Consider the following 13,228-nt stretch of genomic DNA (forward strand, 5'->3'; position numbering starts at 1 on the left):
CAATTATTTTATTGGTTATAATATATTACAAAACTTTTGCCTCAGAGCTTAGAACTTGCAATGGTGTTTTAAATTGGCAGTTCCTAATGAGTTTCAGGAACACTTGGGCCTACGGTACATATTTTTACATCCTTGGTATTCCCATTAACCTTTTCTTTTCCCTTTTTTTTTTTCTTCCGTACCAGTAAGTCTTTATGTATTCATTCTCTTATCCCAGGGAAAAGAGGGGAAGGGGAAAGGGTCAGTATGTGTTACAAAATGATAGCAGAAGGGAAAGGAAGTACCAAGTACAAAATCAACATCAAATAAATATACCCCAGTGATAGGGTAACCGAAGCCTAAAGGGGTTCAGTCTCCTGTAGTTCAGGAATGAGGGGAAGGGATTAGGGAAAGAACAGCCAGATACACCCTTGCTACCCTCACTTCCTCTCCATAAATTCAAGGTTCCACACAAAGCTTTGGTTTCTAGCAGTAAACTTGGAGTTACATTCTTCCATATCCTATTAAACAGTCTTGTAGCCACTTTGGCATAAGTTTCTTGCCCCTGCACAAAAGTTCCTGAGTGACTTGGATATGCATTCAACTTCCCTTTCTTGATCTCACATCTCCAGTTTCTACTTGGACCACCACCCCACCCCATTTCTCTCTATCCTAGGATTGATGATTAGGTAAATTTGGTCAATCCAAATACAGTGATGTTAATCTTTTGGCATGAATCATGTCTCATGTCAAGGAATGGTCTTAACTCAGAAGGTTGGGAATGAGTGATGGCGTGTACCTAGATTTTTCAGGTTTTTTGCATAAATAATTTAAGAGCTGTGGAGATACCCCAAAACTTAAATGTAGGGTTAGGGAGGGGAAATGAGAGAGGGGCCATGGGGTAAGTTTTTAGGACAGAAGATCTAGTCCAAAATGGAAAGTAGGGGAGGAGGAACACAAAAGAAAGGATGGTTCAAGATCCCCACTTCTAGAGGGGCCCCCAAGCATGTGTTTCAGATCCTTTTGCCTGGTACAGAATCTTCTGTCAAAGATAGTTTGGCTATTTTTTTTTTTTCAGCACAAAAAAGTTTGTAAACAAACAAACAAAACACAGAGAAAGACCAACACATTATATTTACACAAACTAGGCCACCTAGCAATCATCGAATCAGTGACTCGTGAAGTTCTACAAAGCCCAGACAAATACAATAATGGGGGGCAGCATTTGGGGGAGACAAGAATGCAGAATCAGACACATGTCACCCAATATGTTCTATTGCATTTGCCCTTTTCAACACAGATAGGTTTGCAGTGATCCCTCGGCATGTAAACGAAACCCCCTTTCTCCTTTTGCTACCATAACACTATAATCACTACTGTAGTAGAGTAGGACATTGGCTCTGGACACCACAAAGAAACCTTCACTTATGGTCTCTCTGGAAACCAAGCAGGAGAAGTCCAGAATTTTGAAAGTTTAAGGATTTTAGTCTTTGCTTCATACATCCATCTTTGGACACACTGCCCCCCATTGTACATTGCAGGCCTCACCTAATCCAGTGAAGGATGGATCTGGTGTGCCAAGCAAGTCCCGTGCCTAAGGATTAAGAGGTTGGGAACAGGTATCCCTTACTACATATATAGATACGCTCACTTAACCTTGGCTTCCTTTCTTGACCTTTAAACTGGCCCAGCCTCTCCTAACCTTTCTGCACCATCTTTCCATTTAGACTAATTGCCAGTCTTCCAGTAGATGGAGATCTAGTCATTGGGCGACCTCCTAAAACCTAGTCTCCCATGAAACGCTTTCAAGATGTAGGGATTTCAAGAGGATACTATGGCAGAAAAGCCAGCTCTAATTGGAAAAAATGAGGTAGTTCAAATAGTTGTTCTTTGTGGTAATAAAGCAACAACAGCAAAAAAGTATTCCTGCTGTGCAAACCTGGAGCTGCTGCTGACTTATCCCTGCGATTGCTCATGTATCTGAGAACCCAGTGCAGGAATGAGGGGCTTAGATTAAAATATACAAAAATATAAAATCAGAATATTTATATTAAGAAAAAAAGTTAAAATGCACAAGGTACATCATTCACACACAGCTAGTGCAGTTGGCATCATGGAGAAAGTGGGACCCAAGGTGCAGTTATCCAAGGGAACAAATAAATAAAATTGTATTGGCCCAGAAAGGGATAGGAATGAGCTTAGGAGCAGTAGGTCTGTAGCTGTCCCACCAACCACTTCTTTTGCCTGTCATCACAACCCACTGCTTAAGACGATTCCCAGCACCCTGTCCCAAGAGTGGGTTGTGAGGAGACAAGACATGGAAAAATCCTGCCCTGCCCCTGAGAGGTTCCCTCCCACAGAATGTAGTGGATCCTGGGTTAGGTCCATCAATCTGCTCTCATGCTTAATCTTTTCACTCTATCATGAGAAATATTTTTATAAATCCTTTCAAAGGTAAACAACTTCCCTATCCAGACCACTGTCAGAAAACTGGAGATTCTAGGGGTATTTCATGGAAGCTCTAGGGATATTTCTCCTGAAAGCCCTCACTTGCATTTGGATAGAGCATGGTTGGAGTTCATCTGCCTCACCCCTTTCCCCACCAAGATGGAAGAGGGGGTGATGCCGTGGACCCCGGCATGAGATACATAGCAGTGCCAGCTGACCCTACCCACCCCATCCCACTTTCTCTACTCTGCTGATTGATGTCTGCCCCTTGGAACTTCTTGATTGCAAAAGGATTGCCCCCACCCACTGTGGCTCAATTCTGGGCCTCTGGGAGCAGGGCAGGGCTGTGGATCTCTTCTTCTTCCTCCCAAAAGCAGGAAGGCTTTCACTGTGAGCTGGGAACCTGGTGAGCTTGCAGTGGACATGAATCCACTATATGGCTGATGCTCTGACAGAAGTGGCACTTCTTGGGCTGGGGTGGCAGCTTGCATTCTTTGGCATGATGGTTGAGACCTCCACGGTTATAGCCCTTGTCTCCTTTTGATCTGCACTTCTGCATATTCTTCCCCTTTGGCTACCTCTCACTCCCAATACAGAACACCCCACCAGGTTCAGTGACATGGATAGATTCCAGGACCTTGGCAGACTCCTTAAAGGTGAACTCCGCTACCTTGCCCTCCTTCAGGCTCCAAAAGCCCTCCATGTGCAGCTTATTCTGATGCACAAAGACATCCACTGGGAGATGGAGCACGACCCCAGCACTGGCAGTCATGGATAGGAAGCCAAACCCCATACACACGTTGAACCCCTTACAGATACTGGCACCGTGCATCAGCTGCAGCTCCTCTGCCTTGTGGGCTGCGTTCTCCAGCGCCTCCACCACCGCCGTGGCGCAGCAACCTGCCAGCTGCTGGTTGGACACCAAGCCTGTGGTTATCACCTGAGCCCATAGCCCCAGGTCAGGCGACTGCTGGCCCCAGAGAGGTCCCGAGGCCTTCCATTAACTTTTAGGCTAAATCCATAAGATGAAATTCTCATTGTTCCTTCAAGAAATCGTGATTTTTACTTCTGCTTTTGTCTCTTTTTGTTTTGTAAATCTTTTCCCTTGTTACCCTTTATCTTGAGTTCTTGGTTTTTAAAATAAATTTTCTGTGGTTTGTAAAACCTTTTGATTATATCCGTAATTTTTATTCTAGTAACATATATATGACCTAAAACTCTTCCCCCTTTTAACCACATTCACATATATAATTCAGTGCTGTTAATTACACTCACAATATTGTGCTACTTACCACCACCATCCATTTCTAAAGCTGTATATAATCAACCTAAATAGAAATTTTGTACTTATTAGCCATTATCTCTCCATTCCCTACCCCCAACCCAGCCCCTGGTAACCTGTATTCTAGATTCTAGCTCTATGAGTGTTTATTCTAATTATTTCATATCAATGAGATCATATAATGTTTCATTCAACATGTCTTCAGGGTTTATCCATATTGTTGCATGTATCAGGACATCATTCCTTTTTACGACTGAATAATATTCCATTTATGTATATACCACATTGTGTTTATCCATTCATCGGTTGACGGACACTTGGGTTGCTTCCGTCTTTTGGCAATTGTGAATAATGCCACCGTGAACACCACGGTGCACATATCTGTTCAAGTCCCTGCTTTCAATTCTTTTGGATGTGTACCTCGTAGAGGGATTGCTGAGTCATGTGGTAATTCTATACTTAGCTTTCTGAGGAACTGCCAAACTGTCTTCCACAGCAGCTTAACCATTTTACATTTCCACCAGCAATGAATGAGTGTTCCTATTTCTCCACATCCTCTTCAACACTTGTAATTTTCTGTTTTTTTTTTTAATAGTAGCCATTCTGGTGGGTGTGAAATGGTATCTCATTGTGCTTTTGATTGGCATTTCCCTAATAGCTAATGATGTTGAGAATCTTTTCATGTGTGTCCTCTGGAGGGTTGTGTATTCAGGTCTTTTGACCATTTTTTAGTTGGGTTGTTTGTCCTTTTATTGTTGAGTTGTAGGATTTCTTTTATATATTCTGTTGCTTGTGCTTTGGGTATAAAGTCTAAGAAACCATTGCCTAACACAAGATCCTGAAGATGCTTTCCTACTTTTTCTTCTAGGAGTTTTATAGTCCTGGTTCTTACATTTAGGTCTTAGATCCATTTTGAGTTAATTTTTGAATGTGGTGTGAGATAGGGGTCCTCCTTCATTCTTTTGCATATGGATATCCTGTTCTCCCAGCACCATTTGTTGAAGTGACTGTTCTTTCCCAATTGAGTGGAATTGCCAGCCCTGTCAAAAATCAATTGGGTATAGATGTGAAGGTCTATTTCCGAACTTTCAATTTGATTCCATTGGTCTATATATCTTTCCTTCTGCCAGTACCATGTTGTTTTGACCACTGTAGCTTTGTAATAAGCTTTATTTTATTTTATTTTTTTTTTAATTCAGTTTTATTGAAATATATTCACAAACCATACACTCATCCATGGTATACAATCAACTGTTCACAGTATGATCATATAGTTATGCGTTCATCACCACAATCTATTTCTGAACATTTTCCTTACATCAGAAAGAATCAGAATAAGAATAAAAAATAAAAGTGAAAAGAGAATACCCAAACCATCCCCCCATCCCACCCTATTTGTCATTTAGTTTTTACTCCCATTTCTCTACTGATTTTTTTTCAATTTTTTAACTTTGTTTATCAAAAAATTAAAAACAAACAGGCAAACAACAACCAAAAAAACCCCACAACATTTCAAACAAAGCAATGGATTAAGGAAAACAAATAACCTAAAATAACTACTTTGCTTCCAACATGTTCCTACCATACCCCAAGAAAATTAATAAACCATGTCCAAACACAGGAGTAAGAAAAACAAATAATCTAAAATAACTACATTGCTTCCAACATGTTCCTACCATACCCCAAGAAAATTAACAACCCCTAAGAAAACAAAGGAATAAGAGAAAAAAAAAACCTAAAATAACTCTATTGCTTCCAACATGATCTTACTATATCCAAGAAAGTTTACAAACCATAATCATTCCTGAGCATTCCCATAACATTGAGATAACCCTCCATAGTTTATCTGTTCTTATTAGATTATCATTCCCCCTCCACTAATTGGTATCTCTAGGTCCCCTACATTCTACAGTATAAAACATTGTACATTTTTCACAGAATTCACATTAGTGGTAACATACAATATCTCTCTTTTTGTGCCTGGCTTATTTTGCTCAGCATTATGTCTTTTTTTTTTTTTTTTTTAATCTTCATTTTATTGAGATATATTCATATACGCAGTCATACAAAACAAATCGTACTTTTGATTGTTCACAGTACCATTACATAGTTGTACATTCATCACCCAAATCAATCCCTGACACCTTCATTAGCACACACACAAGAATAACAAGAATAATAATTAGAGTGAAAAAGAGCAATTGAAGTAAAAAAGAACACTGGGTACCTTTGTCTGTTTGTTTCCTTCCCCTATTTTTCTACTCATCCATCCATAAACTAGACGAAGTGGAGTGTGGTCCCTATGGCTTTCCCAATCCCCTTGTCACCCCTCATAAGCTACATTTTTATACAACTGTCTTCGAGATTCATGGGTTCTGGGTTGTAGTTTAATAGTTTCAGGTATCCACCACCAGCTACCCCAATTCTTTAGAACCTAAAAAAGGTTGTCTAAAGTGTGCGTAAGAGTGCCCACCAGAGTGACCTCTCGGCTCCTTTTGGATTCTCTCTGCCACTGAAGCTTATTTCATTTCCTTTCACATCCCCCTTTTGGTCAAGAAGATGTTCTCCGTCCCACGATGCCAGGTCTACATTCCTCCCCGGGAGTCATATTCCACGCTGCCAGGGAGATTCACTCCCCTGGGTGTCTGATCCCACGTAGGGGGGAGGGCAGTGATTTCACCTTTCAAGTTGGCTTAGCCAGAGAGAGAGGGCCACATCTGAGCAACAAAGAGGCATTCGGGAGGAGGCTCTTAGGCACAACCATAGGGAGGCCTAGCCTCTCCTTTGCAGCAACCGTCTTCCCAAGGGTAAAACCTGTGGTAGAGGGCCCAACCCATCAAACCACCAGTCCCCTATGTCTGTGGTCATGTTAGCAACCATGGAGGTGGGGTAGGCGAATACCCCTGCATTCTCCACAGGCTCCTCAAGGGGGCACTACATCTTTTTTTTTTCCTTGTTTTTTTTTTTTTTTTTAACTTTCCCTTCTTTTTTAAATCAAGTGTATGAAAAAAAAGTTAAAAAGAAAACAAACATACAATAAAAGAACATTTCAAAGAGACCATAACAAGGGAGTAAGAAAAAGACAACTAACCTAAGATAACTGCTTAACTTCCAACATGTTCCTACTTTACCCCAAGAAAGTTACCTAATATAGCAACATTTCTTTGAACTTGCTCCTACTATATCCATCAGAAATTAACAGACCATAGTCATTCCTGGGCATCCCCAGAACGTTAAATAGCTTATCTGTTCTTCTTGGATTATTGTTCCCCCTTCCTTAATTGCTCTCTATTGCTAGTTCCCCTACATTCTACATTATAAGCCATTTGTTTTACATTTTTCAAAGTTCACATTAGTGGTAGCATATAATATTTCTCTTTTTGTGCCTGGCTTATTTCGCTTAGCATTATGTCCTCAAGGTTCATCCATGTTGTCATATGTTTCACGAGATCGTTCCTTCTTACTGCCGCGTAGTATTCCATCGTGTGTATATACCACATTTTATTTATCCACTCATCTGTTGAAGGACATTTGGGTTGTTTCCATCTTTTGGCAATTGTGAATAATGCTGCTATGAACATTGGCGTGCAGATATCTGTTCGTGTCACTGCTTTCCGATCTTCCGGGTATATACCGAGAAGTGCAATCGCTGGATCGAATGGTAACTCTATATCTAGTTTTCTAAGGAACTGCCAGACTGACTTCCAGAGTGGCTGAACCATTATACAGTCCCACCAACAGTGAATAAGAGTTCCAATTTCTCCACATCCCCTCCAGCATTTGTAGTTTCCTGTTTGTTTAATGGCAGCCATTCTAACCGGTGTTAGATGGTATCTCATTGTGGTCTTAATTTGCATCTCTCTAATAGCTAGTGAAGCTGAACATTTTTTCATGTGTTTCTTGGCCATTTGTATTTCCTCTTCAGAGAACTGTCTTTTCATATCTTTTGCCCATTTTATAATTGGGCCGACTGTACTATTGTCATTGAGTTGTAGGATTTCTTTATATATGCAAGATATCAGTCTTTTGTCAGATACATGGTTTCCAAAAATTTTTTCCCATTGAGTTGGCTGCCTCTTTACCTTTTTGAGAAATTCCTTTGAGGTGCAGAAACTTCTAAGCTTGAGGAGTTCCCATTTATCTATTTTCTCTTTTGTTGCTTGTGCTTTGGGTGTAAAGTCTAGGAAGTGGCCGCCTAATACAAGGTCTTGAAGATGTTTTCCTACATTATCTTCTAGGAGTTTTATGGTACTTTCTTTTATATTGAGATCTTTGGTCCATTTTGAGTTAATTTTTGTGTAGGGGGTGAGGTAGGGGTCCTCCTTCATTCTTTTGGATATGGATATCCAACTCTCCCAGCCCCATTTGTTGAAAAGACCATTATGACTCAGTTCAGTGACTTTGGGGGCCTTATCAAAGATCAGTCGGCCATAGATCTGAGGGTCTGTCTCCGAATTCTCAATTCGATTCCATTGATCTATATGTCTATCTTTGTGCCAGTACCATGCTGTTTTGGCAACTGTGGCTTTATAATAAGCTTCAAAGTCAGGGAGTGTAAGTCCTCCCACTTCGTTTTTCTTTTTTAGAGTGTCTTTAGCAATTCGAGGCATCTTCCCTTTCCAAATAAATTTGATAACTAGCTTTTCCAAGTCTGCAAAGTAGGTTGTTGGAATTTTGATTGGGATTGCATTGAATCTGTAGATGAGTTTGGGTAGAATTGACATCTTAATGACATTTAGTCTTCCTATCCATGAACATGGAATATTTTTCCATCTTTTAAGGTCCCCTTCTATTTCTTTTAGTAGAGTTATGTAGTTTTCTTTGTATAGGTCTTTTACATCTTTGGTTAAGTTGATTCCTAGGTACTTGATTTTTTTAGTTGCTATTTGAAAATGGTATCTTTTTCTTGAGTGTCTCTTCAGTTTGTTCATTTCTAGCATATAGAAACATTACTGACTTATGTGCATTAACCTTGTATCCCGCTACTTTGCTAAATTTGTTTATTAGCTCTAGTAGCTGTATCGTCGATTTCTCAGGGTTTTCTAGATATAAGATCATATCATCTGCAAACAATGACAGTTTTACTTCTTCTTTTCCAATTTGGATGCCTTTTATTTCTTTGTCTTGCCGGATTGCCCTGGCTAGCACTTTCAGCACAATGTTGAATAACAGTGGTGACAGCGGGCATCCTTGTCTTGTTCCTGATCTTAGAGGGAAGGCTTTCAGTCTCTCACCATTGAGTACTATGCTGGCTGTGGGTTTTTCATATATGCTCTTTATCATGTTGAGGAAGTTTCCTTCAATTCCTACCTTTTGAAGTGTTTTTATCAAAAAGGGATGTTGGATTTTGTCAAATGCTTTTTCAGCATCTATTGAGATGATCAATTGATTTTTCCCTTTTGACTTGTTAATGTGTTGTAATACATTGATTGATTTTCTTATGTTGAACCATCCTTGCATGCCTGGAATAAACCCCACTTGGTCATGGTGTATGATTTTTTTAATGTGTCTTTGGATTCGATTTGCAAGTATTTTGTTGAGGATTTTTGCATCTATATTCATTAGGGAGATTGGCCGGTAGTTTTCCTTTTTTGTAGCATCTTTGCCTGGTTTTGGTATTAGATTGATGTTAGCTTCATAGAATGAGTTAGGTAGTGTTCCATTTTCTTCAATGTTTTGAAAGAGTTTGAGTAAGATTGGTGTCAGTTCTTTCTGGAAAGTTTGGTAGAATTCCCCTGTGAAGCCATCTGGCCCTGGGCATTTATTTGTGGGAAGATTTTTGATGACTGATTGGATCTCTTTGCTTGTGATGGGTTGGTTGAGGTCTTCTATTTCTTCTCTGGTCAGTCTAGGTTGTTCATATGTTTCCAGGAAATTGTCCATTTCCTCTACATTATCCAGTTTGTTGCCATACAGTTGTTCATAGTATCCTCTTATAATTTTTTTAATTTCTTCAGGATCTGCAGTTATGTCACCTTTTTCATTCATTATTTTGTTTATATGGGTCTTCTCTCTTTTTGATTTTGTCAGTCTAGCTAGGGGCTTGTCAGTCTTGTTGATCTTCTCAAAGAACCAACTTTTGGTGATATTTATCCTCTCTATTGTTTTTTTGTTCTCTATGTCATTTATTTCTTCTTTAATCCTTGTTATTTCTTTTCTTGTACTTGGTTTAGGATTGGTTTGCTGTTCATTTTCTAGCTTCTTCAGTTGATCCATTAGATCTTTGATTTTGGCTCTTTCTTCCTTTTTAATATATGCGTTTAGTGCTATAAATTTCCCCCTTAGCACTGCTTTTGCTGCATCCCATAGGTTTTGGTATGTTGTGTTCTCATTTTCATTCGTCTCTATATATTTAGCAATTTCTCTTGCTATTTCTTCTTTAACCCACTGATTGTTTAGGAGTGTGTTGTTTAACCTCCAGGTATTTGTGAATTTTCTAAGTCTCTGATGGTTATTGACTTCTAATTGTATTCCATTGTGGTCAGAGAATGTGCTTTGAATAATTTCAATCTTTTTAAATTTATTGAGGCTTGTTTTATGTCCCAGCATATGATCTATTCTGGAGAAAGTTCCGTGAGCACTAGAAAAGTATGTGTATCCTGGTGATTTGGGATGTAATGTCCTGTATATGTCTGTTAAATCTAATTCATTTATCATATTGTTTAGGTTTTCAATTTCCGTATTGGTCTTCTGTCTGGTTGATCTATCTATAGGAGAGAGTGATGTGTTGAAGTCTCCCACAATTATTGTGGAAACATCAATTGCTTCCTTTAGTTTTGCCAGTGTTTCTCTCATGTATTTTGTGGCACCTTGATTGGGTGCATAGACATTTACGATTGTTATTTCTTCTTGCTGAATTGCCCCTTTTATTAGTATGTAGTGGCCTTCTTTGTCTCTCAAAACATCCCTGCATTTAAAGTCTATTTTATCTGAGATTAATATTGCTACACCTGCTTTCTTTTGGCTGTAGCTTGCATGAAATATGTTTTTCCATCCTTTCACTTTCAGTTTCTTTGTGTCCCTGTGTCTAAGATGAGTCTCTTGTATGCAACATATTGATGGTTCATTTTTTTTGATCCATTCTGCGAATCTATATATTTTAATTGGGGAGTTTAATCCATTTACATTCAACGTTATAACCGTGAAGGCATTTCTTGAATCCGCCATCTTATCCTTTGGTTTATGTTTGTCATATTTTTCCCCTCTCTCTATTAATATCCTTTATTGTACCCATACCGAATCTCTTTAGTACTGAACCTTTCTCCAAGTCTCTCTGTCCTTTCTTTGTTTCTCTGTCTGTAGGGCTCCCTTTAGTATCTCCAGTAGGGCAGGTCTCTTGTTAGCAAATTCTCTCAGCATTTCTTTGTCTGTGAAAAATTTATGCTCTCCCTCAAATTTGAAGGAGAGCTTTGCTGGATAAAGTATTCTTGGCTGGAAATTTTTCTCACTCAGAATTTTAAATATATCGCCTCCATGGTGGCTGCTGAGTAGTCACTACTTAGTCTTATGCTGTTTCCTTTGTATGTGGTGAATTGCTTTTCTCTTGCTGCTTTCAGAACTTGTTCCTTCTCTTCTGTGTTTGAGAGTGTGATCAGTATATGTCTCGGAGTGGGTTTATTTGGATTTATTCTATTTGGAGTTCGCTGAGCATTTATGATTTGTGTATTTATGTTGTTTAGAAGATTTGGGAAGTTTTCCCCAACAATTTCTTTGAATACTCTTCCTAGACCTTTACCCTATTCTTCCCCTTCTGGGACACCAATGAGTCTTATATTTGGACGTTTCATATTATCTATCATATCCCTGAGGTCCATTTCGATTTTTTCAATTTTTTTCCCCATTCTTTCTTTTATGCTTTCATTTTCCATTCTGTCATCTTCGAGGTCACTGATTCGTTGTTCAACTTCCTCTAGTCTTGTACTATGAGTGTCCAGAATCTTTTTTTTTTTTTTTTTTTTTCTATTTTAATTTTTATTAATAAAACACAAAACTAAATTCAGACAATTGTTTTGCTCTGGATCTAATCTGTACACTAGAAAAGTGATTCTTTATAAGAGAACGATTACTCCTTAGGTGAGAAATGTCAATATAACAGTTTCACCAAAGACTGGATTGGAGTATCTATGGTTAAGTAAATGGAACTTTAAAAAGAACAAATTAAATATTAGAAATCACAAAGATTTCTCCCTCAAACATCAGAAGCCTCCTTTTAATAGTCTTTAATGTAGATCTTTCACAATCATAAAAAATTCATCAAGGTCAATCCTACTGCACAATCCCCAAAGGAAAAAACTGAGGGAACTCATGGGTAATTTTCACAGCTTCATTGTAGAGTCCAAGATCAAAAGGATGATTATCTTCTTTAAACTGGATGTAAGATGCACACATGATAGTTGCCTTGTTTGTCACTCTTCCAACTACTTCCACAATTCCAGAGATTTCTTCATCAAGAGGCTCCATCAACTCAACAGTTCCATTTTTCCCTTCTCCATCTGAAAGAATAAACATTTTTCCAGTGGGATGAATCTTTTCCAGCCTCCCTACGAAGCATACAGGTCGGTCGATGAACTGAGCTAGCATGCTCGCGTTGACGCGCCGCCTCGGCAACTCCATTATGTCCGCCATGACGGCGGCGCAAGACTTACAGCTGGCGGGAAACTGACACACGCCTGAAACCCAGAATCTTTTTAATTTGGTCAACAGTTTCTTTAATTTCCATAAGATCATCCATTTTTTTATTTAGTCTCGCAATGTCTTCTTTATGCTCTTCTAGGGTCTTCTTGATTTCCTTTATCTCCCGTACTATGGTCTCATTGTTCATCTTTAGTTCTTTGAGTAGCTGCTCTAGGTGCTGTGTCTCTTCTGGTCTTTTGATTTGGGTGCTTGGGCTTGGGTTATCCATATCGTCTGGTTTTTTTCATATGCTTTATAATTTTCTGTTGTTTTTGGCCTCGTGGCATTTGCTGAACTTGATAGGGTTCTTTTAGGATTTGTAGACCAATTGAAGTCCTTATCTCTAATTTATCAGATCTACAGCTTCGTGGAGTACACTTTCTCTAACTAACCAGCAGGTGGCGTCCACGAGCCACCTGTTCTCCACAAGCCAGTTCTCCCCTGCTTAGCCTTTTTGGTGAGTGGGGGAATGAGTCTTGTGGGGTCCAATTGGTGTACCAAGCTTGCGTGTGTAGTCCGTGTTGCCTGCCCTGTGTATGGGGCGTGTTTCTGGGCAGTCAGGGAAGGGGGGGTGGCTCTAACAATCAAATCTCCCTGGTGATCCTAGAGTTTTAAAGCTGCTGCAATAGTCTAATCCTTCAGTTCAGTCCTGCCACAGTTTGTCTCTGCCACTGACCCACAAGTCCTTGGTATTGGCATATGGCTCCTGAGACTTGCAAGTGGGCCCCTCTTCCAGGCCGTGCACCCCGGGTCCTCTGTTGAGGGATGACTGTGCTATGTCATAGGTGAGTGCCGTCCCCCCAGGGCAGTTCTGGGCTGCTGGGCTGTGTAGGGAGGCTCCCAGTC

At 39.6% G+C, this 13,228-nt stretch overlaps 2 protein-coding genes and 1 pseudogene across 7 annotated transcripts in view; 1 reads left to right on the forward strand and 2 right to left on the reverse strand.

Annotated features, from left to right (window-relative positions):
* The window catches only part of CDKL5 (cyclin dependent kinase like 5), a 163,001-nt gene that overhangs the window by 134,114 nt on the left and 15,659 nt on the right, over positions 1–13,228 (forward strand). The gene's annotated exons all lie outside the window — the stretch shown is intronic.
* On the reverse strand, positions 2,741–4,153 carry LOC119523965 (annotated as a pseudogene).
* LOC119524218 (replication protein A 14 kDa subunit) lies at positions 11,674–12,379 on the reverse strand. Its single transcript, XM_037822867.1, has one exon. It carries the CDS (start codon positions 12,332–12,334, stop codon positions 11,975–11,977), a length of 360 nt encoding a protein of 119 aa, XP_037678795.1. The 5' UTR covers positions 12,335–12,379; the 3' UTR covers positions 11,674–11,974.

The sequence above is a fragment of the Choloepus didactylus genome, chromosome Y (assembly GCF_015220235.1).
Source record: "Choloepus didactylus isolate mChoDid1 chromosome Y, mChoDid1.pri, whole genome shotgun sequence".
NCBI classification, from domain to species: domain Eukaryota; kingdom Metazoa; phylum Chordata; class Mammalia; order Pilosa; family Megalonychidae; genus Choloepus; species Choloepus didactylus.